This window comes from Simochromis diagramma, unplaced genomic scaffold (genome assembly GCF_900408965.1).
Source record: "Simochromis diagramma unplaced genomic scaffold, fSimDia1.1 OVJJ01000646.1, whole genome shotgun sequence".
In the NCBI taxonomy this organism is placed as follows: domain Eukaryota; kingdom Metazoa; phylum Chordata; class Actinopteri; order Cichliformes; family Cichlidae; genus Simochromis; species Simochromis diagramma.
Genome location: NW_024387279.1, coordinates 1007335 through 1033746, shown reverse-complemented (window position 1 = coordinate 1033746; position 26412 = coordinate 1007335). Strand labels below are relative to the sequence as shown.

The 26412-nt window shown below is 42.5% G+C and overlaps 1 protein-coding gene across 2 annotated transcripts; it reads left to right on the top strand.

Annotated features, from left to right (window-relative positions):
* Positions 1 to 1056: 1056 nt before the first annotated feature.
* znf831 (zinc finger protein 831) lies at positions 1057 to 20464 on the top strand. 2 transcript variants are annotated; one of them, XM_040003171.1, is made up of 5 exons: positions 1057 to 1804; positions 2063 to 2270; positions 3859 to 8128; positions 10090 to 10364; positions 17292 to 20464. In XM_040003171.1, exons 3-5 carry the CDS (start codon positions 3907 to 3909, stop codon positions 18144 to 18146), a joined length of 5352 nt encoding a protein of 1783 aa, XP_039859105.1. In that variant the 5' UTR covers positions 1057 to 1804; positions 2063 to 2270; positions 3859 to 3906; the 3' UTR covers positions 18147 to 20464. The 2 variants fall into 2 exon arrangements, with proteins under 2 accessions (XP_039859105.1, XP_039859104.1); XM_040003170.1 differs by having other exon boundaries at positions 1057 to 2270.
* Positions 20465 to 26412: the final 5948 nt, after the last annotated feature.

Genomic DNA, 26412 nt, shown 5'->3' with positions numbered 1-26412 from the left:
TCGGGCTAGCGATATTGCAAGCCCTGTATCTGATTGAGGAATCACTCATCTTTGGAAAAGAGAGTTTATTACAGAGAAATGGCTCCTTCCAAAATAAAAGCTATACTATCCGCTTCTTCTGGGCTATATTCTCAGCAGCATAAGGAGAATCATGTGCTAACAGCTGTCTAAATGACTCGGCTAAAGTTAGTAGCATGCTTGTTGTTTTTTGTCCTTTTGCACTAGGATGATGTCGGCGTAAATGTGCAGTCATATTCGTTGTGTTCCCACTAGTGCTTTCAGGTTAATCTCGTTGAAATGACCTTAACGCCACAACACGGCAAATCTCCGTTAACGAGCTACCGCCGATCGCCCCGTGCATGGGGCTAGACGGCAAACACGTTAACGAGCTAACTGCGCTAACACACTAGTTCCCACCCATGTAATTGAGCATTGCGTGGCACATCCAACATACTGTTTTACTTTAGTCCATGACTCGCTTACCTTCAGGGTCATACGTCACATGAAAACCAAAATAATTCCAAACGCCAGATATGAATGAGGGTGGGGGAGGTTCAATTTGCCATGTAAGGAGAGCTTAACTTCTGTCTTGCTAGCTTGCCCTGCGCTCTTCCTTCTGACTATGCTGTCTGTGTTGAGCGCTCAGTGGATCTGCGCTCGACAGTGCAGCCTAGGCGGAGTAGTCGAACGCAGATTCACTGAGCGCTCAACACAGACAGCATCGTCAGAAGGAAAGTTGATAAAATAAATTACAAATGTTGTATTGTTCGATACATATGCGTACCGAACCGAAAGCACTGTATCGAACGGTTCAATATCGATACGAATATCGTTGCACCCCTAGTGTTAACATCTTGTTGGACTGCTCCTTTGAAATGCAGTACGTGTCCATCTCCATCATCTGGTGCCGTAGCTATGGTAACGACATTTTCTTTCTGTTAGCATAGGTACTGTAGTGTGAAGCCACCTGCATTTTGCATTTTGTCACCAACCCTGAAATTAATTATTCGAAATGCAGAAATAAATATAAATAAATAAATGTATAAAAGTGATGCATCTCAAATGAAAATTAATAGAAATTAAGGATGCATGCGTTGAGTCATACTTTTGGCATTGTTAGTCTTCCATACACATGTGGGAATTTGAAGGGTAGGTGTGTAGCCACAGGAAAAGAGCTATGATCTAATGTGTTGCTTGTTGTCTGAGTCTTTAACGATGGTAGAAATTTCACCATTAGATATTTCTCCTTGTTTTCCACTGCATTGTTTGAGAACAAACTCACCACATTCTATCTTTGCCAGTGTACTCTGGTTCAAGCTAAGGAGAGCTACTGCCAAAAATAACTCCTTGTCCTCACTATTTTCTGTCTGAAACAGATCAATACAGTCAACAATCTCTCTCCTAATATGCAGTCAGTCTCAGCAAACCAGTAACAATATATGGAGCAAACCTATGTGAGTCCAAATGGGATAAACGAACATTGCTTTACAAGCACGTGCATGTGAACTCATGTACTTCTGCACAATAATACATGCTGTCTGACGGGGGCTGTTGTTGGAGGAGGGAAATTCACTCCAACCTCTCACAACTCATCCATTTGTTCTATGCTTGAGAGAGTGAGAGCAGCACACGTGCAGCCAAGCAGCCACATCAACATTAGCTTTGCTGCACCCTTGTGTATGTGGGTGTATGAAATACGATGTGTGGGAGGAAGTAGGTGGGGGGCAGCGAGCATATAAGTGAACCAGGAGTCTGGTACTGCCTCAAACTGTTGACGGTAAAGTCAGTCATTCAGCCGCTGAAGGTAAGCTTGCCTTTGTCACTGCACTTCCTCTGTCCTAGCCCGTTGCTTTCACTTTTTTTTTCTGTCCAACTGTGTTAGCCTCGTATCCTTCCATCTGTGCTTAGGGCCTCACCGCTCATTCACTCCCGCTGATCTCTTTCTGTATAATCTATGTTTTCAACTTGTCCTCCGGAAGTCTTTGTTTGACAGTCACACACACACACCCAGCCAGCCCTTCTCCTTCCCTCACTCCCCTCCTCTCTGCCTCACCACTTTCAGAGTGCATCTTCTCTCTCATTTGCATTTCTTCCGCTTCCTCGTGACAAGAAACAGTTCATGTCAAAGAGCCGTGAGAGAAGATCAGATTGGAGAGGTGCTAGATGGCAGAGCAACACGAAAGGAGCAGGTACACAGAGGATGGGCCGGTTCACTGTGAATGGCTGTTTAGACTGGATAATTATCAGTGATTGGAGTGCAAAGCGAGACGGTAAGTGACTTCTGCTTTATTGTCTTCTGCTGTTTTTTCTTCTCTCAATTGTTGCGCCTGAGTTTTGACCTAGTTAAACACACTAAGTTCTGGTTTCTGGCAGTGCTGTTCTTACCTAAACACTGTGATGGCTGGCAGCACTGTCAGATATTTCCTCTTTTCAAACTTTCATTTTATAAAGTCACATCCATAACTGGAAATGACATTTTCACTTTCCACAGAAACATTTAATACGTCTTCTTTATGTCCCCATGTCGAGAGATTTTTGTGATGTTTTGTTCTTAGTGCAAGCACAGGCTGGTGCAACTTCTTCTTAAAACTAACTCGCACATCTTTAACCTCTTAACAACCATTTGGTCAGTAACAACCAGGGTTAGGGCTGGAATTTAATTTTTTTTTTGACACATCATAATAAATACAGAAATATCCAAAAATTACAAGTTGTTACTCTTCAAGTTTTAAGTCGGCTGTTGCAAGCTTTTCCACTTGGTGTTCCAGATATGAGAAAGGTGGATGCTCACTAAACCCTAACCTTTATCTCTCACTTAGACTAAGCGTGCTTATAGGATGAAAGCTCCCTTCATTTCTCTTCCTACATGAAGTTGCAGCATGTGCACCATATGACATATTTACATAACGGTAAGGAAGTGAAAGCACATTACAGCAGGAGGGTCGAGCTCCATGAATAATGTTGTAAAAGTAAGACACACTCACAAGGGGCTCTTCGCTCACTCAGCCGAATGTGAGCAGAGACCAACTTTCCTCAGTTCACAGCACCAGAAAAAGTCTCTGACGTGGGCGTGCTCATGCTGTACAACCAACAAAAGAACGTGTCGAGTGCCAACTGTACTTCTGTGGGTTAAAATATGCAAAATCACCATCACAGCAACAGGAAATGAAATTTTCTCACTCTAATACACAGCTCCCCTTTGATTTGATTTGATCTGATTATTGCACCAATATGACAGTCAGTCAGGACCGAACGCTGCCACATGATACATGAACATCAAAGGTTTGCCTTATAATTGATGCAGACTGGTGACAGAGGTAACAGCTAATGCCAGCAGACATACTTGATTTGGCGAGATAAAAGCCCGCCCCAACACACAGACACACACACACACACACACCACTGTGACACTACATGCACGTATGTGCACATTTCTCTCCATGGTTTCGACTAACATTTCCACACGCAGTGCACATCTTAACCTGCCACTGAAATGAAAAAGGAGAGCTTGAAATGCCTTTGCTCCCACTGTGGATATTATTGCTCATTATCACAGTGATATTACTCAGAACCAAGTGTGTTTTCATTTTTTTTTTACATTGCAAAACACATCTCCCTGGATTTTTATCAGGCAAAATCCAGACTGGATTAATTGCTTTATTAGCCATCTGTCCTGGAGAATATTGCATATCTGTCATCAGTACTGTGCTCATTTCTTGGGGCTGGTCACCAGTTAAAGAACAAAACATACTCCAAGAGTAATCACATTTTCCTCTTTAAGTGAGATGTAGCAAAATTCCTGCCCCCTTTTAATCTAACGCAAACTGAGGTCTAATGCAAACTGTTCTTATCTTACAGGTAATTAGAGACCTGCCACTGGTACATCACGACAGCAGCAGTGTTACCATGGAGACTGGCAAGCCAGGATTGGCGAGTGCTCCAGTGCACATCAGCTCCGTCACAGCGCAGGCAGAGAAAAGGATGGATGTCCAGGCTCCCCTGACGGCTGTTTACATCCACACAGTGCCTGCGCTGCCCGCGCAGCCTTACCCTCAGCCGCCTGCAGCTGCTCCAGAAGCAGCCACACTCCATCTGGGCATGCCGCCGCTCTACACCAAGGAGACATTTCCCATCCTCACGCTCCATATTGCTGGTGGGTTGCAGTCTCAGCCGGGATTGAGCCTGGCAGCTGCTGCTCCCGCAGCCAAACCCAAGTCTGCAGGAAAGCACGTGTGTCCTCACTGCGGACGGGACTGCATGAAGCCCAGCGTGCTGGAGAAGCATCTGCGCTGCCACACGGGGGAGCGGCCCTACCCCTGCACCACTTGTGGAGTTTCATTTAAGACTCAGAGCAACCTCTACAAACACAGACGTACCCAGGCACATGCACGCCTTTCACTGGAGTCAGAGCAGAGCAGCTTAGACAGCATGTCTGGCTCAAGAGAGACTTGCACTTCCAGTTTGTCTCTGGAGGAATGCGTCGAAGAGCCAGGCAGCACAGAGAAGGACTCCTCACTATCTGCTGCTGAAAGCACCGGTCCAGCCAGTACTCCAAAGGTCTGCTCTGTGAAGACACAACGCTGTGTGCAGGAAGACAACGAGCTGAGCCTCACAGTTCAAAACTCAAAACCAAATGGAAGCGAAACGGTAATAAAGGAAAGTGAAAAGCTTCCACCGAGTGTTAGTAGACACCTTCCCCTTCAGAGACAAGAGGCCACGCTGTTTTCCAAACAGTGGGAAAGCTCAGTGTCAAGAGGGAAATCGCAGAGTCACGAGAGCACAGACTCTGGCTTCAGCGAGACTAGTGACCACTATCCAAGCCCTGGCAGTGTTTTGCTCGATCACAGTATGGATTCAGTCGCAGAATCCACCAAAGAGCATCTTGAAGAACCCGCCACCAGACGCACACCTACAGAATCAGATCACGGCAGACAGGAGTCCAAAGACTCTGCCAGGGAGCAGGAGCAGAAGGCCCTAGAGGAGCGCATATCTAAGCTGATATCAGATAATACAGCTGTTGTGGAGGACAAACAGCTGGAGAATGTGAGGCCACGGAAGACCGTTTTATCAAAGCAGGGAAGCATCGACCTTCCCATGCCATACACGTACAAGGATTCATTTCACTTTGACATGAAATTAGGTCAGACTCAGAATGTTTTGTCACAAAGAAACAAGAAGCCAGGGATTTACAGTTCTGTGCCCACTCAGCGCTCCTCCACCATGGACCATGCCCCCTTGACTCGCAGCAATTCCCTCCCCTTCAGTGTCACCCTCCTGCAGCCCGAGAGAAGCAGCCCAACCTCCTCCAATCAGAGGGATTATGTAACGCTAGTCCGAAGGGGAAGCTCTGGCCAGATCAACCCAACAGGTTTCACGATCAAGCCTGCGAACCAGCAATCATCCACCCACCGCCCACTGGTCCGGCAGACAGCCGTAGACTGCAACCACGCAACAGACGGTCTCATCAGGAATTCATCTGTGGAGGAGGCGTGGAGCAGCAGCCTCAGTTGTGACGGGGATGGCGGTGACATTTGTGGAGAACCGAGCAACAGAAAGTTCCGGAGGAAGAAAGCGCAGAAGTTCGCCTACAACAAGTGGTACATGTACGGGGGTGGAACATTTAAAAAGCTATACAATGCTGAGAAAAGTAGCGATAACAGTGTTATCAAAGGCAGGAAATGTTCAGCAAACCCTGAGCATGAGCTTGTTCAGGGTCTGCAGAAAAGGGCACCGCTGGCAGTAACGACAACAGGTTCGACAAGCAACGGTACCACAGTTGGCCCTCCTGCCAATCTCTCCTTTGTCCCTGCTGTGGATTTTAATCTACAAACTAACTCGCTTAATTCATCATGCCTCGCTCTCAAAGCTCCACTCAGGAGGAATCTGTCTTTGTCAGTACTGCCATTACCTTCTATCGGCTCACTGGTTAGTCACAAAACAGACTGTGTGAACAGACCAGAAGCTGGGAGACTGATGAACGAAGACAAAAAACATAGTGTTTCCACATCGCAGCTGTGCGGAGCCCATATTCCTTCAGACAGGAAAAAGCTGAGAACTGATGACAAAATAATTTGCCCTCTGCAGATGGAGACTGACCCAAACACAATGCTTGCTCATCCCACACCCTCTGTCACTCAGCAGGAAGCGAACCTCTCTTACATCAATCTTAACAACAATCCACAACATACTCCGCTCAAAGGGCCTCTTTTCAAGTCGGGCATAATCAATGCAAACACAACCTCTGTTAGCACCTCAGCAACTGCTTCTAGTCCCCCTGCTGCAAAGAACAGCTTCCTGCCCAAGTACCAACTCAAGTTACCCAATGTTGCTGAACCTGATTTAACTTTTTCACCACAAGTTGTGGATAAACCACCAGGAACTGAAGCCCACACTTTCACCTCAGTTCTGTCATCTCCTCACATCGAGCGCAGCGTGACCTCGGTCACAACGAGTGTAAAGAACTGCAAAGACCCCACAGCTTCACAGCTGGGGCTAACTTGTGATCTTAAGAAGACGAATGCTTTCAGCTCCGCGCAGGACCAGCTTGTCTCAACAGTTTGTCATGCTGCAACATCACGACTCAGTCAGAATTTGCCAGGTAGCGTAGCTGTAGTGCACAAACAATTTGCAGCAACCACAATAACCACAAGCTGCCTGCAAGATTATCAGGCAGGATTATGCAGCACTTTGATCCAGCCTTCGAAATGTACGACGTCTGCACAGCAACCCAGACCTGTTGCACCTGCTGTTGCTACACTTACCGTAACCACAGCGAGCAGTCAGACATCTGCCACTGCCGTTAAAGCTGCGTCATATGATCAGTCTAACCCTCCACTCTCTCACATACAACTCTCAGCACAATCAAACCTGCTGAATCCTGTTAGCGTACCACACGTTAGCACAAACACCCCAGTGGTGCCTTGTCACATTGTACCGTTTGACCAGGTACAGCCAGCTGCTCAGAACGTGTTCCATGTGCACACAGCAGACCTCCAGATCTGCCTCCAGATCATATCTGATGAGCAGTTAGCCCTCATCGAACCCCAGATAGAGCGTCTATCGGGTACCAGTGTCTCCCAGAGACAGGACACTGAAGGTGGGACCTTAGAAGGTGTCCAAAGCAAAACTCTGGGCTCTTTTGCTGCTGAAAGCAACAGTGAGGCAAAAGAGAGTGCACAACCCAGACAACAAATGGACAAAAATGAGTCTTTCCCTGCTCTTACCACTGAGAGAATAATGACTTCTGTGCCTTTGCAATTTGGGAAAGCAGAGCCAAGTTCCCACCTGGCTCAGCAAAGCACTTCCACTCAGGCTGCAGCATCAGCTGAATCTCTCCCTCCGCCACTACACCCACACAAAAACAGTCATGTAAACATGGTCACAGAGACTCAGAGCACTGCGGGTGATATAATGTCAACTTCTGCTCTGCTTGGAGGTGTAAAGTCAGGAAGACGACAAACTTCAGTGGAGGAACAGACTCTCTCTCTGAACCGCTGTGCTGAGGAGCAGGTTTTGCTGGATCGGAGGGTCAGCCAAGGTGCAACCGTCTTGCAAGCTCTCTCTGGCCAACACAAGCTCAGCAGGAGCTCTCCCTGTTCCAGCACAGAAAATCACAATAACTTGAAAAGTGAACTGCTGTGCAAAGAAGGCCAACATAAGCTTAATAATCAGGGCGACTCATGTAATGTCAGCATAATGAAAACTAAGGGCAAGGCCTCCGAATACAAAGGAAGCAGGTTAGAAAGTGGAGAGCACTGCAGCCATTCTCCCTCTCCTGCATGCTCTGATAAAGACTCTGGGTCAGTCTCTTCACTTTCTGTCAATAAAAGCAAAGCTGTGGGACAGCCAAACCCACAAGCATCCATCTACTGCAGTAATCAAGTGGAGCCCACAATATCTGAGACTTTGAATCCATCCAAAGATACAAACATGGGATGTGACAGAGTCGGATCTGTAGGTGATTCCAAAACTTTATTGGACATCACCCCTCATGGATCACAGGATGTAATCAGCTCACGCCACTCAGAAAAAAGACCGACTCACTTTGCTTCAGCGTCCTCGAACATCCAGGTGGACAGATGCAAAGACAACACATCTGTGTGTGCAAGTATTCAGAGCCAGACAGCAGGTACAATTCACTATTTAAATGTATTACGTAACATATATGTTATTATTGCTTCCTACAGTGCAGTTTAAGAATATGACATCATTTTTGGCTCCGCACTGCAGTACAGTGGATTTAAATACAACATGGAATGAGAAAGGAGTGCCTGCTGTCCCCAAACTGCACCTGTCCCCATCTCTTTAAAGTCAACTTAAAGTAATGTGCTGACACTGACATGTCAGTCAATATTAAATTCAAAATATAGGTTAGCTGACAGACATACACTCAGTAAATGATAAACATCTAGCATTAAGATACAGTATAACTAGTATGTTTTATTTGACAGTCATATTTAATTAAGATTCTGTTAAAATATTCCACTTCCTTCTGTTATGTATCGTCATACATAGTCTTAAACTGACAAATTGTTTTAAAACAAGGTGAACTGATACGGTGAAATACAAATACTAGAAAATACGCATGCTTTATTGCAGTTTTTGCATTTTTTCTCTTTCAACACTAGGTGGCACTAAAGATTCACAGATTTGCAATATGGAGCTCTGGTCTGTGCTCGCACAATTACCCAAACTTACAACTTACTGGGAATCAAATGTTTAGGCGAGCAGGGATTTGAATTGTAGGGAAAACAATCCAGTGGAGTTTCATCTGGAAATGTTTCTGTAGCAGAACACGATATGGCTTCAGTTTTTGATCATCTTTGTCCTTTTCCGCTGTGACGTGTGAGCTGTTCTCAGGCTTTCATGCAGAACTCGTGTGTGTCCCACAGTGTTTGAAAGTGTCATTTGATCACCATCGCAGCATGGATCACATACTTTCACGCTTTTTAAATGAAAGGACTGAGGGATTTCAGACAGCTACAGGGTTAAAGGTCACCCCAGAGAGCAGAGGATAAACAAAATGCCTGCCACTCATTGACCTCCAGCTACTGCCTCCTGGGTAAAGGGGTTTGTACCTGTCCTGTATCGCTGACACAGAGGTTCAGACACATGGTATCTGTCTGCATCTGTTTACCGCTAATAGGATTTTCTTGTAGTTTGTTATCATCTCTACCAGGCTAGTGGCACTGATAAAAAAGGTAGCTGTGGACCACAGAGCTTGCCAGGTTAAAAACATTTTCATTTCAATTGTAGTCATATCCTCAAATGCATATAACAGATGTGCACATTTATCTGTGTGTGGCACAAGAATGGGCACGCCCACTGGAAAAATATCTTTTTATCGCCCAGTGAATTCTTGTTTTATTGCTTTTACTTAGCTGGAATAAAGAGCTTTGGTTTCCACATTTATGCTTCTTCTCACATCGTAAAATCTCAGGTGCCCTTATGAACCAGCTTTCACTTGCTGTAACCCTTCCTCTCCCCCTTCATGTTGAACAGGGACCTCTTTATGTTCACCTGGTTTTATATAAAAGTTGTTTTTTAATAAAAAATCTGTTAATGTGGCTGATTAGCATGCAGCCAGAACAGTATCTGCAAATTAGGTTCCTTCTGACCTGTCGAAGAAGAATGTTTGAGAATGTTTTGTTGTGCATTTTTTGTGTAGTATAAGTAAAAGGGAACAAATCGTTCCAAGCAGTATCCCATTCAAAGTTTATCCTGATGTAACTTAGGCTGTAGCAGACTCATGTTGTTATCCTCCAAAATTATTGCCTCTTTAGTATAAAATCCCACTGTTGTTTACTGCCTCACCACTGCAGATACATACTTTGTCTAACCGACCCATCTGAAGCCTCATGTGTGCTCCAGATAAACTTAAATACCTACCAGAAGGAAGATCAGAGTAAAAGCTTCTTTCAACAACCAGCATGAATAATATGAAGAATTACAGTGAACGCAATCTGCTTCAGTGTTCATGTGTGGCTGACTACTGCTTGAAAAAAATGCAGAATGACTGATAAGCAGTAAAACTGTGGATTCAGTTCCTAAAGAAAACAACTGCTTTTTCATTTGTTTTTCTTCCTGGAGGGCTTATGGAGGGAGCCTCCCTGGCGAGGTGTGCAGCCCAGAAGGAGCTGCAGATGCAGGAACATGTAAGGACTCCCGGGCAGCCAGACAGCACAGACTGGAAGCAGAAGCAGAGCCAAGGGGCTGAAGAGAAAAACCACCAATGCCTGGGAGAGCGAGGTGACAGTGGGGTGACGGGAGAGGAGGAGAACAGAGGAATCAAAGCAGACAAAGCTCCAGGACTGTGGGGGAAGGCCGAGTCAGACTGCAGATCCACAGTTTTATCAAAGGCAGAGGTGAGAGAGAGTGCATCTAATCAGGATCCGTGTTTACTATACAGTTCTTTTTTTCATGTGGTCTTAGTGTTTACAACACACATGCTGATTTACAAGAACAATTACAACACAACAAAAGCAAAGCCTCAGAGCCGCTTAACCGCCAACATCCAAGTTTTATATAAAATTTACAGTTTTCCGAAAATGAAACGCTAATAAATAATAAATAATAACCTCTCATGCTAATAAATGCATGAGAGGTTATTGAAATGTACCGTACTCTTGATTCTAAAAAACGTACCTGATGACCTGCATTTTGGGAACTGAATGTTTAAGAGTTTACATATAAAAGACTTGTATCTGCAAAGGAAATAAAAACTCTATCAAACTCAAACTCAGGAGAATTTGAATGTTTAGACTTCTAAAGTTGAGTCAGTTTTATTGGATTAGTTAATTAATTCAAGCTCTTAGGAAAAAAGCCAGGCTGGAAAATAGAAAAATGAAAAACATAAAAGTATAAAACCACGTAACACAAGACAGAGAGAGGAAGCAGGAAGTTACAGTTAGAGATCGTAAACAGCACAACTATCACTAACCTTTCTCTCCAGCCGTCACCAGCATGCACAATGAGTTAGGAAAATAAGATGACAAGGATCAAATCAGAATTTAACAGTCCTGGAGTTGACCCCACTGTATTCTCTCTAATTTGCACTTTGCTGCAAGGTTATTAAGCTCTTAACATCTCTCATTTCAAATGTAGAGTCAGGATTAGGATTTAGTTTTAGAGACCCTCAGTCTGTTTGGAACACCCGCTGAAAAATCTGGAATTGCAGAAATTCCAAAACAAATCATCAGACTTCATTTAAATACAGAGTCTTATTCTTCAAACATGTCCTGTTTAACACGTGGCTAAAACAAAAGCCTAATGCTAGATCAGTTGAGGTATGAGGTTAACTAAACGTATCCCCAGGAGCTCATCTCTCTGGCTTTAGCTACACTGGTTTTGGTCCCTTTAGACAGAATAATGAAAACACCATGACTTGGATTATTAGTCTCATTACATTAGTCTATGCAAAACTCTTATAGGGTAGGTACAATATTGATAAATCATAGCACTGATAATGATATAATCAGTTTATCATACCTGTTCTATCGCCTCCTCAGCCACTGTAGAGCTGGTTCTAAATCCATCAGCTGCTGAGGCTGCACTTCTGCAGTAGCCTTGTTACTTCCTCAGACAGAGGCAGTGGTTAAAGGCTCATGGAGCTGGCTTCTCTAATATTTCAAGATGGGCTGTTTTAAAATTTGTTGTTGTATCACTGCTTTTCTTTGTGAGGATAAATGATGAAGAAGACCATGTAAGGAATGTTGTCACTGACAGAATAGAAATGGGATGTTTTTAGTTTATAAGATTTACATAAACACATGTGCAGTAACGCGTTACTGTAATGTTTTTCAAGTAACAAGTAAAGTAAGGGGTTACTATTGCAAAAAAAGTAATTAGATTACTGTTACTTTCCCATAAGCACGCTGCGTTACTAAACCGTGATTTTTTTTTGCAAGACTGTCTCATGACAATGACGTACGAGCGTGCGACATCCGTGGCAGCAACAGACGTGTGCAGATCAACAATGGACAATATGGAGTGCAGGAGAGAGTACGACCATGCAGCGTTTAAAGCTTGGAAGTACTCACATTACTTTAAGTTTGAGTCTGTAAAAAGTGCCAAAAACATTAGCATCTGCTGTTCACTCTGCGTGGGAAGAAAACTTCTTTCTACAGTGAAAACTTAAACTTCAAGTCTGAGCGAGCTCTGAGCACGCTGCCACGGGAATGTGACATTCACTGAGAAACCCCCGGATCCTCCCACTGACATGAACGCTGTGGCACCGGGCAAACCTCCACCCGCCCCACTCCTGCTAAACAGGTGACAACAGATTTAAGAGCGACAGGACTCAGTGCTGCTGAATCTTTTATTTATTTTTTGCTGTGTTTTACTTGCATCTATTTGAAAGAGTGTAAACACAAAACTTTATTTTATTTTATAAGATGGAATCTGCAGGAAATAGGTTTAAATGTTAAAGAATTTCTTCTTGCATATAATTAAATTTTTTGTTGATGCAATGCGCATGAAGTTAAAAGATTAAAACTAATAAAACAAGTTTTAAAAACAGACTTTTTCATTTGATTCAGTTTTATATGATGGATTATGCAGAAAAAATAGAACTGGGCTGAAAGATCTGTTGCTTTATTACTTATTCAGTTTGTGTATCAAGTTTTTAAAAAGTAACTAAGTAATTACTTGCTTTTGAAAATAAGTAATCCGTAAAGTAACGGAATTACTTTTTGGAGAAGTAACCAGTATTTAGTAACTAATTACTTTTTTCGAGTAACTTCACTAACAGTGCTCCTATTTGTATGACCTCATTATTTAATGTTTAATACGACAGTTCACCATTGTTATATACAGAGATGGGCAGTAACGCGTTACTTGTAACGCGTTATTGTAATCTGATTACTTTTTTCAGGTAACGAGTAAAGTAAGGGATTACTATTGCAAAAAAGGTAATTAGATTACCGTTACTTTCCCGTAGGAACGCTGCGTTACTGCGTTACTAAAACCGTGATTTTTTTTGCAAGAATGTCTCACGACAGTGACGTAAGCGAGTGCAACGTTCGTGACAACAGCTGTGTGCAGATCAACAATGGATAATATATCGAGTGTGGGAGAGAGTATGAGCGTGCAGCGTTTAAAGCGTGGAAGTACTGACCTTACTTTGAGTTTGATTCCATAAAAAGTGACAAAAACATTAGTGTCCGTTGTGCGTGGGAAGAAAACTTCTTTTTACAGCGAAAAAAACCCCTAAACTTCCGAACAAGCACCGAGTGCGCTACGACGTAATGGGAAACTCACAGAGAAACTTGTGGATTCTTCCACTGACCGCTGCGGCACACCTGCACCAGGGTAAACCTCCGCCTACCCCACTCCTGCTTTACAGGTGAAAATAGAGCAACAGGACCGCTGAGTCTTTGACTTTATTTATTTTCTGCTGTGTTTTACTTGCATCTATTTGAAAGAGTGAGTGTAAACACACAAAAAAATATATTTTATTTCATGTGCTGGAATGTGCAGAAAATAGGTTTAAATGCTAAACTAATTTATTCAAGTCAGAGAATGTTGCATATAATTAAATTTTTGCTTGATGCATAAAGTTAAAAGATTAAAACTAATAAAACACATTTTAAAATGGGACTTTTCCATTTGATTACATTTTGTATGATGGATTATTCAGAAAAAGTAGAATTGGGCTGAAAGATCTATCGCTTTATCACCTCTTCAGGTTGTAAATCGTGTTTTTAAAAAGTAACTAAGTAACTAAGTAATTAATTACTTTTGAAAATAAGTAATCAGTAAAGTAACAGGATTACTTTTTGGGGGAGTAATCGGTAATTAGTTACTGATTACTTTTTTCAAGTAACTTGACCAACACTGGTTATATATATGCGGGTAATCTGCAAAAGCAAACAGCCTTTCCCACATTGACTCAGACACATAAACAAAGCTTGTTCTTGTACTGTACCAAACATTATTTTGGATACTTATTTATTTACTTATTATTGCTGTATTCTTATTTTACCAAAGAGCGTGAGGTAGGTGATTCTTCCTCTGCTGTTTGAATATAAACCCTCTCAAAACAAAGTCACCACCCAAATCTACACAGTAAAAACACTCTCACACTGTGCACAATCCTTTCCAATCCAGCAGTCTTTTGCAATACTTTTTACCATTTTAATTTATTCTTTATCTACTAAAGTTTGCCACAAATCCCTGGTGCAATAAGGCCGTCCTTATTTGGGGATCATATAAAAGCAGGTTTGAGGCACACTGGGTTGTTACATCACATGATTGTTTTTCATTTTTTAACACATTTACCAAACAAAGCACAACAGCCAAGCCAGAATTTGTGTTCTTTCATTCTTATGAAATATTTGCAGCACCATAAATATAAAACCTCCCAAGATGTGTCACAACACAGAAGAGAGTGGTGCAAGAAAAAAAAAGATTTATAAATATACTGAACAAAAAAGTGTATACTACCAAGCCACACACAGGGGCAAATATTTTGTGAGAATTTATGGGGCATTTGCACTAAAGCAGCAATAAATTCAATTCCGCAGTATGTTAATACTAGAATTAGGCAGCTGACAGCAATTACAAGAGTTTTTTATGGCAGTAATACTTCTTCTGGATTTCGAACTTCAAGTCTTATTATAAAGAAGAGTGTTTGTCACAGCAGGTCTCTATCAAATTCAATAGTATTTAGAAGTGGGTCACATCAATCCTTTATGCAAAATGTCAACAAGATCCACCATTTTCATTCAATTAAGTTTCAGTTCAAATGTATTTGTACAGGGTCGAATCACAACGACAGTCATCTCACTTCACATTCCTTGTCTATGTAAAAAGCAATGCACGGTATTCTTTAGCAATTAGGTTGTTCACTCCTCATTTGTATTAAGTTGGCTCCAGGCAATACAATTACAAATCAAAGTGTGTTGGTATCAGTGAATGTTGAGTGCAGTAATGTTGATACAGATGTTCCAGAAAGTGTTACAGCTGCATGTCCAGCATGTGGTGCAAAGGGTGTTGGGGGTTTATGAATTATCAGTGTCGTCTGTTGGCTAGCTTATTATTCCAGCTAGATATCTGATGACCAGGAGGGTGTATGTATTGAGGGCTTCTCAGCATCTCCCTTGCCTTCTGGAGGAATTTGGCTGTGGCTGCCCTTTTTGCATGTTTGCCATGGTCTAAGGAGCTTGGAAAGAAAAGCATCTGGAATTCTTTAAGCTTCCTTCAAGACATTTCACCTTGAATCCGAAAAGCTTCTTCCCTATGGGAGTGTCCCCAAGTGAACCCATTGTGAAACCTAGCCCAACATGTGACTTACTGAGGTCAAATAGCCCAGGATGTGAGTGGGTGCTAAGGCGCCTGGTGTAAATCTGGGACTCTCCACCAATTGCTCTTAGAACTGAAGAAGCTTCTCAGATGAGACGTGAAACATCTTCAAGGAAACTTGAAGAAGTCCAGGCACTTCTCTTTCCAAGCTCCTTAGACTATGATGACCTGGATGACTGAGAACCTTCACAGACACGTTCGCCATGATTCTTATTGGTCTGTGGAATACCCAGGTACTTGTAGCTTTCCTGTATCTTGGCTATTCTACCTTCTGACATTCAGTCTAGATCTTTCCTCTTTTTGCAACCATTTGGCCACACTTATCCAATCAAAATGACATGTCTATGTCCTTGCTGTAAATCTTGGTGAGGTGGATCAGTCAGTTGATGTGTTGCTTGTGCCTGGCATACAGCTTGATATCCAGCAGGGACAGGATGTGGCTGATGGTCAGTCCACTCCTGAATCTATATCTGTATCCACTGGTAGTGAGGAACTGGTTCAGGGGGTCGATCCATATCCTGAACAGCAGTACAGACTCTCCATCGCATGGGTATATTCTGCACTTGGTGATGACTTGTGCGACTGTCTTGGAGCTGGCCTCTCTAGTGTTCCACAATCCCACTGAGTTCCCAATGAATGTTATAAGTGCACTATTAGCCACGTCCAGTATCCATGTTCGGAGCATTGAGTTAAAGACTTTCTTCTAGTCAGTCCAAGTGGTGCTCAGGTTGGTCTGCTGGTCTTAAAGTTCTGGTGTGCAGCCCTATCCACCAGTAGTTGGTGCTTTGACTCTCTGGTGTTATTTCCAATGCCCTTCTGAGCTATGCTTATGCACTCACCCATGTGCGCACTCCGGTTGGTTGTTATGATGCCTGAGAGGAGCTTCCATGTTGTGCAGAGGAAGTTAATCTGTCCGTAGTTTGATGGTGTCTTGTGTTGATCCTATGTGATCAGAATTGTTCTGGCCCATGTTAGCCAATCTGGATGAGTACTTGCTGTTATCAGCCCATTTATTTGTGCTGCCAGGTAATCATAGAGTGCTGTTAGCATGTTCAGCCAGAATGGATCGTGTCAGATCCTAGCGCTGTCCACCTCTTCATTGCATGTCTGCCTTTGTGATGTTAACTGGTTCTTGGCATTGCCATCTTGGCCTTTGTTTGTCCAGTTATGGCCATCATGTTGTATTTATTCATCCAGGACCTCTCACTCACAACACCCTACTGCACCTCAGTTGGGTGGAGCGTTCTCTATATGCATTCTTTATTTTTATACCCAAGTGTTCCTGGGATTACTGCGGCAGTACCACTACAAGCTCAGTGGTTTGAGTGATAATGGTAATGGGGGTGGTATATCCAGAGAAGATCAATATCCAAACACTGCTGGGTCATAAAAATTGAAACTAAAAATTGCTGTAAATACTTAATACACTGGCAGGATACTAGACTAGCCCATGTTGACAACTTTTCCTGAATGATTTTTCTGTAAGATCATTTTACAACAGTTGTGTGTGTGCTTGACCATGGTAGTTGTTTATGTACATGCTTCTCTGTCCAAGTTTGAATAAACTTTGAAGTTTGAATAAATGTTATGAGCTACAGAATCAAAATGAATTGAAGTTATATTCCTGTATTTTATTAAATAATTTAAAAAAAATCACATGTATATAGACATGTTTTTAAATTTCTGAATAAGTGAATAAGTTGTGGTCAGTTGACTGAAGTGGTTAAAATGAATAAATACATTTGGGTAGGCTGTGCTGAACAAAAGATCTCTTGGAATTGAACCAGCACTTATATTGTGCTTTTGTAGTCTGACTGATGACTCAAACTGCTGTCTTTGAGGGGTGAGTATGCATGAGGTCTAAGACCTAAGCTGTGCAGTATTTGGGTAATCCAGAAAGATAATGAGAGGGTTCAGTGGCTATAAAATGATTCCATTGTTTTGATGGTATAGTGGTAATAACACTCCTCATATTTTTCTCTCATTAAAAGGAAGAAGATCGAAAGGTCAAGAATGATTCTTTTAAAAACCCTTGGCCACCCGAGGAACACCTTCAGCATGTTTCCCAGACGCACTCAGGAATGTCTGAATACCCCCAACTGAGCTGTCAGCAAGCGTTGAATACATCGAGTAATCTCAACATACCTGCGTGCAGCATTCAGACGACCCTTTTCACTTCTCCAAAACTCCCTCTGGAAATTAACCACTCGTATCACTCGCAACACAACTGGGAAAGCGGTATCACTCATAACCAACCAACACAGGTCTTACCTGAATTCAATTCAAGTCGACATATCAGTGCAGGAGCTCAGTTATCACAAACACAACATATTTTTTCAAGAACTGAGCCCACTATTCAACAAACTTTCTCAGTCCCAGACCAAAAGCAAACCAGCATCAGTCTGACCATTCAACAAGGAAATAGCACTGCAGGTAACAGCAGCACAACAATAAGCAGCTGTAAGAAGTTCAACTTAACAGGTCACCAAAACTCTAATGTTGGGACATTACCCTCCACACACGCCGATCAAGTTTCTCAAGCCTGTAGAGTTGCTACTGGAGCTAGAGGAGACATCCAACCATCAAAGATGTATCACGATACTGGGTCTCCATGCAAGCCTTTTCTATACTCTGAACCTGACGAGAAGCATGACACTACAGCCAGTGACTCTGGAAGAGCTGACATTACCAGCAAATATCATTCTTTTTACTTGGCTGGCCCACTTCATGGCTACCAGTCTGCTGAGTGTCTGAACAGTGGAGTGAGGCCTGTGCAGAGCTGCCAGGAGTATACAGAAGACACGAGCAGCAGTGACGATGAAGGAAAGCTTATCATTGAACTTTAACAGACAGTAAAGCATACATAGAGTCTATTATTTTAATTTTATTTGCTGTAGATATTTGTTCAGAGGTTAAGTTGCTCAGGAGGCATAAGTAATGTCAGTGACTGGGTTAACTCAGTGGCAGAGCTTTGTTTAATTAAAAGTCACGATATTTCAATATGGGGCCATACATTAAGGTAAAGTAATGCTACAGTCCTGTAATTTTGTACCACTCTCTTAATTTGACTGAACAGGAAGTTCAATCACAGTATCTAGCATATGGCGCAATAGCGCAGATTTGTGTTTAGCTTTGTTGTCACTTTATGAATACAGAGTAACAACTGAGATAGTCATCACTGATTCATGTGAAAGCACTGACAGTCTAGAATAACTGGAGTTCTTCCTCCTCTTTCCCACTCTGCCAACAGCAGAACACATGTAGCGACACGCTTGCAAGCCTACAATGCCATTAACAGGCCTCCAGGCTTGCTTGGAAATCTTACAGTTGATATAAAAGTAGGGGAGTGTTCAAACGCAACAAACAAGACGAAGCTTCAAACTCTCTTCTTCACAGTAAGGCTTTCTTTTTGCACAGAGAGTGAACTCTGAGCTTCTGGCTTTTCCAGCACTGGTTCATTAACAGCTCATAGTTTAGCTCAAACAAACCTGAGGTGCAGGTCATACTATAAGAGGTTATTCATTAGACTTGCATGAATGTAATTGGTCCTTAATGTGTTTTGTTGCCTCAGCTTCAAACCCTCCACATAGGAATCCCCAAAGTGTCCATTGCACTCATGTTCACTCGTATGACAATTTTTTTCCTCACCTCAGACAGGTGAGCTATTAGAAACACTTTTTACAGTTAAATCAGCTCTTTTGTAGCATCTGCCCTCAGTTTGAGCTCCTGAGCTCTGTCATAGCTGCTGGAACATTTTTTCAAGCTCAGGAAAGTCTGACCTGTTTAAAGTCCAAAAATACTTCCGTAGTATCCTTAGTATTTGGAACTGTCAATACACAACCTTGCATTTTCTTAACCACTTATCTGGTTCCTGATGGTGGGAAACTGGAGTCTGTGTGAGTTGTGATAGGCCAAGAGGTAGGGTAATCCGTGGAAAGGTCATCAGGCTATCACAGGAATAACACACAGAGACCAGCATTCACCTACAGCCAATTCAAAATTACCAGTTAACCTAAGATGCACGTCTTTGGCCTGTCAGAGGAAGCCAGAGTAACCATGAAAGCAAACTCCACATAGAAAGGCACCAGCTGGCCAGTGGATTTAATCCAGGACCTTCTTGTTGTGAGGCAACATTGTTAACCACTGCACCATTGTGTGACAATCATGACAATTGTTACATCATTGTTGTGCACGTGATGTTTTTTACAGAAAGACAAATTAGTAGCAATAACAAGACATTTTCTGATACAAGAAGTTGCTGTAGGTGGATACATTAATAACTAAAAATGCTTTTGCAAACAACATTAATCATTTATTAAGTTGCAAGACTTCAAACCCAGGCTTAAGTACTCCAAAACACCAAAGCTAATCCATCGGCTATTTAAAAGGCGCGTTCATTAAAATGACCAAAACCATTTTGTCTGCCTCTCGGGGGTACACTGTACCAGTACAGTCGATAGCGCTGTCATTGCTAATGCCACTCGATAGTTGAAAGTTCTCAACTATCACTCAGTTTGCTTAACCCAGCCACTGAGTTTTCTTCTGCCTCTGAGAAATGTTGTGCGACTTCCATTCTGCTCTCTCACACATGCACATATACACAGACACACAAACAAACTTTGCCATAATTAGTGTCTACCTTCCCACAATGACTCTCTCTGATAAATTGCACTTTGTAACTTTCCCAGACAACACCTGCTTGTGTGAATCATGTACACATGCTGCCAAGTATCTATTAAGTTGATCTCTGCTGTCAATCAGCTCACCCAGGTAAAACAGACACTGGCTGCAGGGCCGTGACCCTTTTCCTAGTCTGGGTTTTGTAATGAATCAGCATCTACATTAAGGCACCTGGGACAGGAAGTGTGCATGTGTGTAACATTTTTGTAGATAAATCTGCACTCGGCTGCACGCTGACTCGCTTGTCACTCGTCAGCCCGTTAATAATAAAACCCCCTTTTGCACCTGACGGAGGGAACATTGTATTCAGTTGTGTTTCCTGTTTGGTTTGACACAAAGGAAAGCTATCCTTGTTCGTGTTTCAAGCAGATTTCTCAATGTGTTTTCATTTTCTAATTTTATATTCTTGTTTCATCTCCAATTATTTGCATATTGTTTGATGATTTCAATTATTTGAAAAAAGTAAATGAAACTTTACCCCAAATACTTCTCCTGTTTTCACTGCGTGCTCTCTCTAGCCTGAGCTGCATCAGGCCAGTCATTTTTTTCTTTGTAATTATATCGAGCATATAACTGACACACTCAGACACACGTGTTAGCACACTATTATCAAATTAAATCTTCATGTATTAGCTTGTTAATTCATGTTAACAGTTGCTAGTTTATACATCCAGCATATCAGCAGTCTTCTTTCTTGGAAACTTCTAGTTCCAGAGGTAATAATGTAATGTCACTCACTTTTATTTTTTCCCAATAAATCATGATTGTCCTATAATTCAAGTGTTGCAGACAGCTGTAAACACTTTGGTTCTTGGCAACTATCGCAGTCAGAAAAATGTGAAACAGCATGGTAGCAAATTAAACAAAAACTGTGATTCAAAACTGATCCACCATCCAAAGACGAACTGATTTAAAGATGCTGTGTTGTGCTTTTTGCATCTTCCCCGTCCCTCAGTCATGCAGCTATTTTGTTCATGTAAATGGTCCCCCTTATGAAAGATTGGTCAGGCTTCTTTTTTAATGCACAATCGGCACCAGCCATTTCAACACTAATGCTGATCCAGTAACGGCACAGATAGCACATAGGACACTTTACCAATGGAGCTGCACAAGTAAACCTGTGTAAGAAGCAGGGCAACGAGCATGAAACATATTCTAACAAAACATTAACAGAAGCTGAAGCTTGCTTAAAGCAGTATGATCTCAGGGTGCATGAGGTGAGAAAGTTAACCTCATGAATTATTTCTTAATTTTTAGTTATTGTTTAGTTACAGTCAACAAAGACACAGTGAATATTACACTGAACCACAATCAGTCGTTTTCAGCTCCCCACTAATGTGAGTTGTCACACACCATCACAATCTCACCATAAATCATTTGTTAGAGCTGCTGCTTGTCAGTTGAGTCCTGAAGTCTACCATGGACGTTCCTGCTTATCTACGACATCATTCAACACCTTAACCAGAAGGGCATACACTGTTCTGTGGTCTGTAGTGCATTCTCAGATCTCTACTTTGAATTTCTTTGAGTACAATAAGAAATGGGAACTTCTGCAGTGGAAGATTGAAAAACAATTTAGCTAACTGTTAAGATGGCTGTTGACAGTTAAACTGTGCGAATAAACAATAAATAAATATGATACATTTCAATTAATAATTTTAAAAAATTGTTTAGCTTGTTCATCAGAGTGTCTTTAACTAAAATAATAGACTGGCTACACATCTGGAAGGTGTGCTAATCATGCATTAACATTGCTGCTTTTGAAATGTGACATTTCATACTGCAGCAATAATAATAATAGCAATTAAAAATACCAGCAGTAATTATAGGGGCCTTGCACATTTCAATCCGTTGAGATGTGCTGCATGCTGCAGCTGAGGGAATATCCTGTTGGCATTGAGACTGTTTTCTAATCAGACTGTTGAACATATATAGTATATATAGTATAATAGTTCCTTATTACTTCCTCTAGGCTGCGTCAAAGAAGACACAGTAATTATATGTCAAATGAAATGTCATGTACATCGAATAATGTGTATCGCCAAGTCACTACGTGGTGCTGTGAGTGTGACCTTATACTGACACACAGATGTTTCCAGACTTGGACGCTAATCATGTGATGTTTGGCACAGATTACGGTTATGACAGCTTCTGTCAGCAGGTCTGTAAATAAAAAACAGAACAACAGAAGGGTTGAGTCTAATTAAACTAAATCATCATCTGCGTAGGTTGATTACTGATATTAACATTAAATTTTGTATTGATTTATGGGTTTCATAATAACTGCAAACTGATGACAGCTGTAACGCTTAAAAATGAACTTGTAAACAAAACAACACCGTAGATAACTGTGTAATTGTCCTTTTTGTGCGCTTTTATACAGTTAATATAACATGTTAGTCTCACCACCTGCAGGTACTTGTGTTTTAATTTTAATTTGTTAAAAATGTAAATGAACATTGTGATAACATCATTTTTACTTGAAGCTATCTTCCATAAAAGTATTTGGGTCACACTCCAAGGGTGTGGACTAAGAAGTCATTGTCACCACCACACTGATCTGTAACTCATCTTTGAACTTGGCATAGTTGTGCTGACACTGTGTTTACATTGTTGTGCTGATAAAAAATAAACCCAGATGGTGTCACGGTGGTGGAACGGACTCAGGCGCAGACTGAGAAAGCACGGTTCAACAATACTTTATTAATCACACTGGTGCGCTATGTACACGTGAAGGGGGGGAAACACCAGGGTCCCAGGGATCAATAGGCTGGGGAAACACACTTCTTCGCACTTGCTCCGCTCCTTGTCCAAAAAATCTCCACACAAGCAGCCCACTCACACTCTCGGGGTCCAGGGGTCACAAAAGGGCTGATCCAGGTAAACCTATTAACACAGACGAGGGTAAGTCAAAGGCAAGCTCGGGAACAACAGAATCGCAATGAAGCCAGGCAATGCTAACAAGAGTCACTCAATATTCCAGCGACGAGTAGCTCAGAGCCCCTGCCTTAAGAAGAGCTGCAAATCACCGGACATCAGCTGCAGGTGCATGGGCCAATGGCGGGAGCCCAATCAGAGCTCCGCCCAGGCGGACAGGTAGGAGAGAGAGAGCAAGGCGAGGGGAGCAGACAGAGAGTAAAACAACAAACACTTGTGGCCACACTGGGCTGGCCGGGGAGGCACAGGGACCATGACAGATAGCAAACGATAGCTGAAACTATTTTAGGACAAAGATGTTGTCAATCTAAATGTGATCAATCAACATGAACACTAATGTTAATCACTTTTGCACTCTTGGTTATTAACCAGTCCCAGGTTTCATCAGTTTGTTAACACTGATCCAACATTTATTTCACGTTGACTGTAATGATGATTGTTCAGTGTCTTCCCATATGGAAAAGAAATAGTAAAAACTTACATGATTTACTCATGAAAGTGGCCACTTTCTCATTACTTTCATATATTCTTTTAGTAAATATCCAAAACATACAAGTTTCATTATATAATTTTTCAGGGGATCTTATATCTGTTTTCGCTCTTGTATGCTTTTCGTACAAGTTTCACACAAGACAGATACAAACTTTATAAGATTTATATATAGCTTTTCCATATGGGTTCTCTCTGCGATCTGTCTACAGACAGACCTTTCTTCAAACTTAAGCTGCTTTTTGATGTCATCTGAATGTTGAAAGTTTGGTGACCTTGTGTTGTTATGTTGCTGATAAAAATCTGTCCACAGACATAACTGATAAACTTCCCCACACAGTATTTGTGCTTAGTTTATTTCAAATTAGCGTATTTGTCCATTAGAGAGCCTATACAGATACCAACACAGAGGGCTGTGCAAGGTGAAAATAATGCCAGTGTACAAGCTGTGTCATGCCCTGCTTCTTATTAAGAGGCAAAATATCCAAACCTACATGGTCCTATGTGAAAAAGCGATTGCCTCCTAAAACCTAATAACTGTTTGGCGAGCCTTTACAGCAACAACTCTACTCAAGCGTTTGCAATAACCTGCAGTGCACCTCCACAGTCTTTTACAGCACTGTGGAGGAATCTTGGCCCCTCATCTTTGCAAAATTGTTACAATTCAGCCACACTGGAGGGGTTCGAACATGAACTGCCTTTTCAAGGTCATGCCACTGCATCTCAATCAATGACAATCACACAAAGAAATAGGAAATCAGGAAGGGGGCGAACACTTTCTAACACCACCGTAGTATCCAACACACTGTCTGTTGTTCCAGACAAACAACCCCTAAGTTTGCACGGGCACCCAGCATATTATGATCCATAAAATTATTTATTTGTGACAGTACCATTTTCCAGCTTTGTGTAAAGGAGAAAGTATAAGGTAAGTTTTATGTCTATACAGTCAGGAGAGAGTCAACAGAGGGAGGAGTTTAGGGTGATGAATGACACCACGAGGCAATGCCACTATCTACGATCTTCTGTTTATTTCCATAAGGATTCTACTTGTTGATATTTCAGAAATGGGTTTTTTGTTTGTGCTGTAGTTATGTTGATTCCTTGTGTTTATTTTATTGTGACAACCTTTTCTTTCTCATAATTGTTACTCTATGTAAGTTATTTCCATGTTATGTAACTTACTGTTTTGTTTTAGGAGGCCTTTGTCTCTTGTATCTGTTTTCAGTTTGACTTCCTTCATCTTATTTCCATTGATTAGTCTGTACCTTGTTTTTCCCAGCTGTGTCTCAACCCCCTTATTAGCCCTCAGTGTATTTAAAGTTTTGTCTCTCCTTTGCTTTTTGTTGGTGTGCCTGTTTACCTGATTTGTGTGTTTCTGTTTTTATTGTTTCATGCTCTTCGCGTACTTCTTAGTTAATGTTTAGTTTGTTGCGTTTAACTTCAAGCCCATCTGTGAGTCACACATTTGGTTCCTGTGTCTTTTTTTTTTTTTTTTTTTTTTTTTTTTTTAAATGACATCAGAAACAGCAGTATGCGACATTACGTGATGGCAGAGCTTCAGTTCATCCTTTGTCTTTTTTTTTTTTTTTTTTTTTTTAATAAATAGGACAGGGGGAATGAATGAGAGAAAGAGAGGGAGAGAAAGAGAGAAAACCAAAGGGGAGAAGAGACGGTGAGAAGGAGGGGGAAGAGAGAGAAAAAAAAAAAAAAAAACTCCTGGGTCACCTGTATGGAGAAAGAAAAAACAAACAAAAAACAAACAAACAGAGGAGACAGCAAACAACAAAGAGCAACATAATAATAAAGAAAACAAAGCACCATCACAATAAACTAGCTAGTCATAGATATCAATAGTTACTAAATAATAAACGATATTGTGCAGCACGCAAGATAGACAGCGCACAATGTGCTTTGAGGCAGCAGCCAAGAAAGCTGTAGTCCGCGTCTGTGAATACCCGTGTGTACACCTGTGTGCATACCTGTGTGGATCAGCATGCTTGCATTCCAAAGGTTTCTCCATGTAACGATCTGCTAGGGAGTGTGGGGAGCCACAGCCCCGTCCTCCAGGGCATGAAGCAGGTATGGAGGAGATCAAGACTCCAGACATCCAGAGGCCCCCAGAACACAAGAGACCAAGGAAGACCAACAGAGGGGCAGCCGCGCCACTGTCCCAGTAAGAGCTGAGGAGAGTCCCAGATGAGGGCTCACTCAGCAGCCGCGGAGCAGAAGCCAGGGGGAGTTGCAGTGACGCGCCCGTGAGCTCCGCCGGCAGCCAGCTGTGCCTGAGTGACCGAGCCCCAGGCCGAGAGGCCGGGGCCACCCCACCTCCGGAGTGGCCCGAGCGAGCCCCAGGCTCCAGGCCCCGATAAGCGGCCGCCAAGGAGTGAGCCGGTGTGTACCCAGACGCCCACCCCCAGACACAAAGAACCACCAACGCACCGACACCTGAGGGAGTCCGCCACTGGCAGGGGAAGTGGTGGTGGGTGGAGATAGGCCTCCAAACCTTGGAGGGCCTGAGATGTCCTCAGAGAGGTGGCGTCTGATACCCAACCTGACATATAGACACAGATATACAGGCACACACAGACACAAACATCCGTTCCCACCCTCATGCTCTCATAGGCACTTACTCCACACTCAACCAACATGGAGACAGACATAAAGAGACGCTGTACACACAATCACACTCCCCAAGCGTACTCTACAAACCGGGTCTAGGTACCCTTGCCCCTGGAGGGGGGAATTGCACCCAGACCCAGGTGGTGTTACCCTTTTCCCTGCGGTGGGGGGAGGCAGACCACCCCGACTCCGCAGCAGCAGGGAGGCCCCACACCCCAGACCGCAGTCGGACGGCCAACTCCTCCTCCTAGCCCCCCCGCTCCAGCAGGCCGCAGAGAATGGGGGTGGGAGAAGACTCCAAACCTCCCTCCACCCGCTCATTGTAGTGTTGATGCATATGTGTTCTAAGGTGCAATTAAAACCCAGGAGGGCATGGGTTTTAAT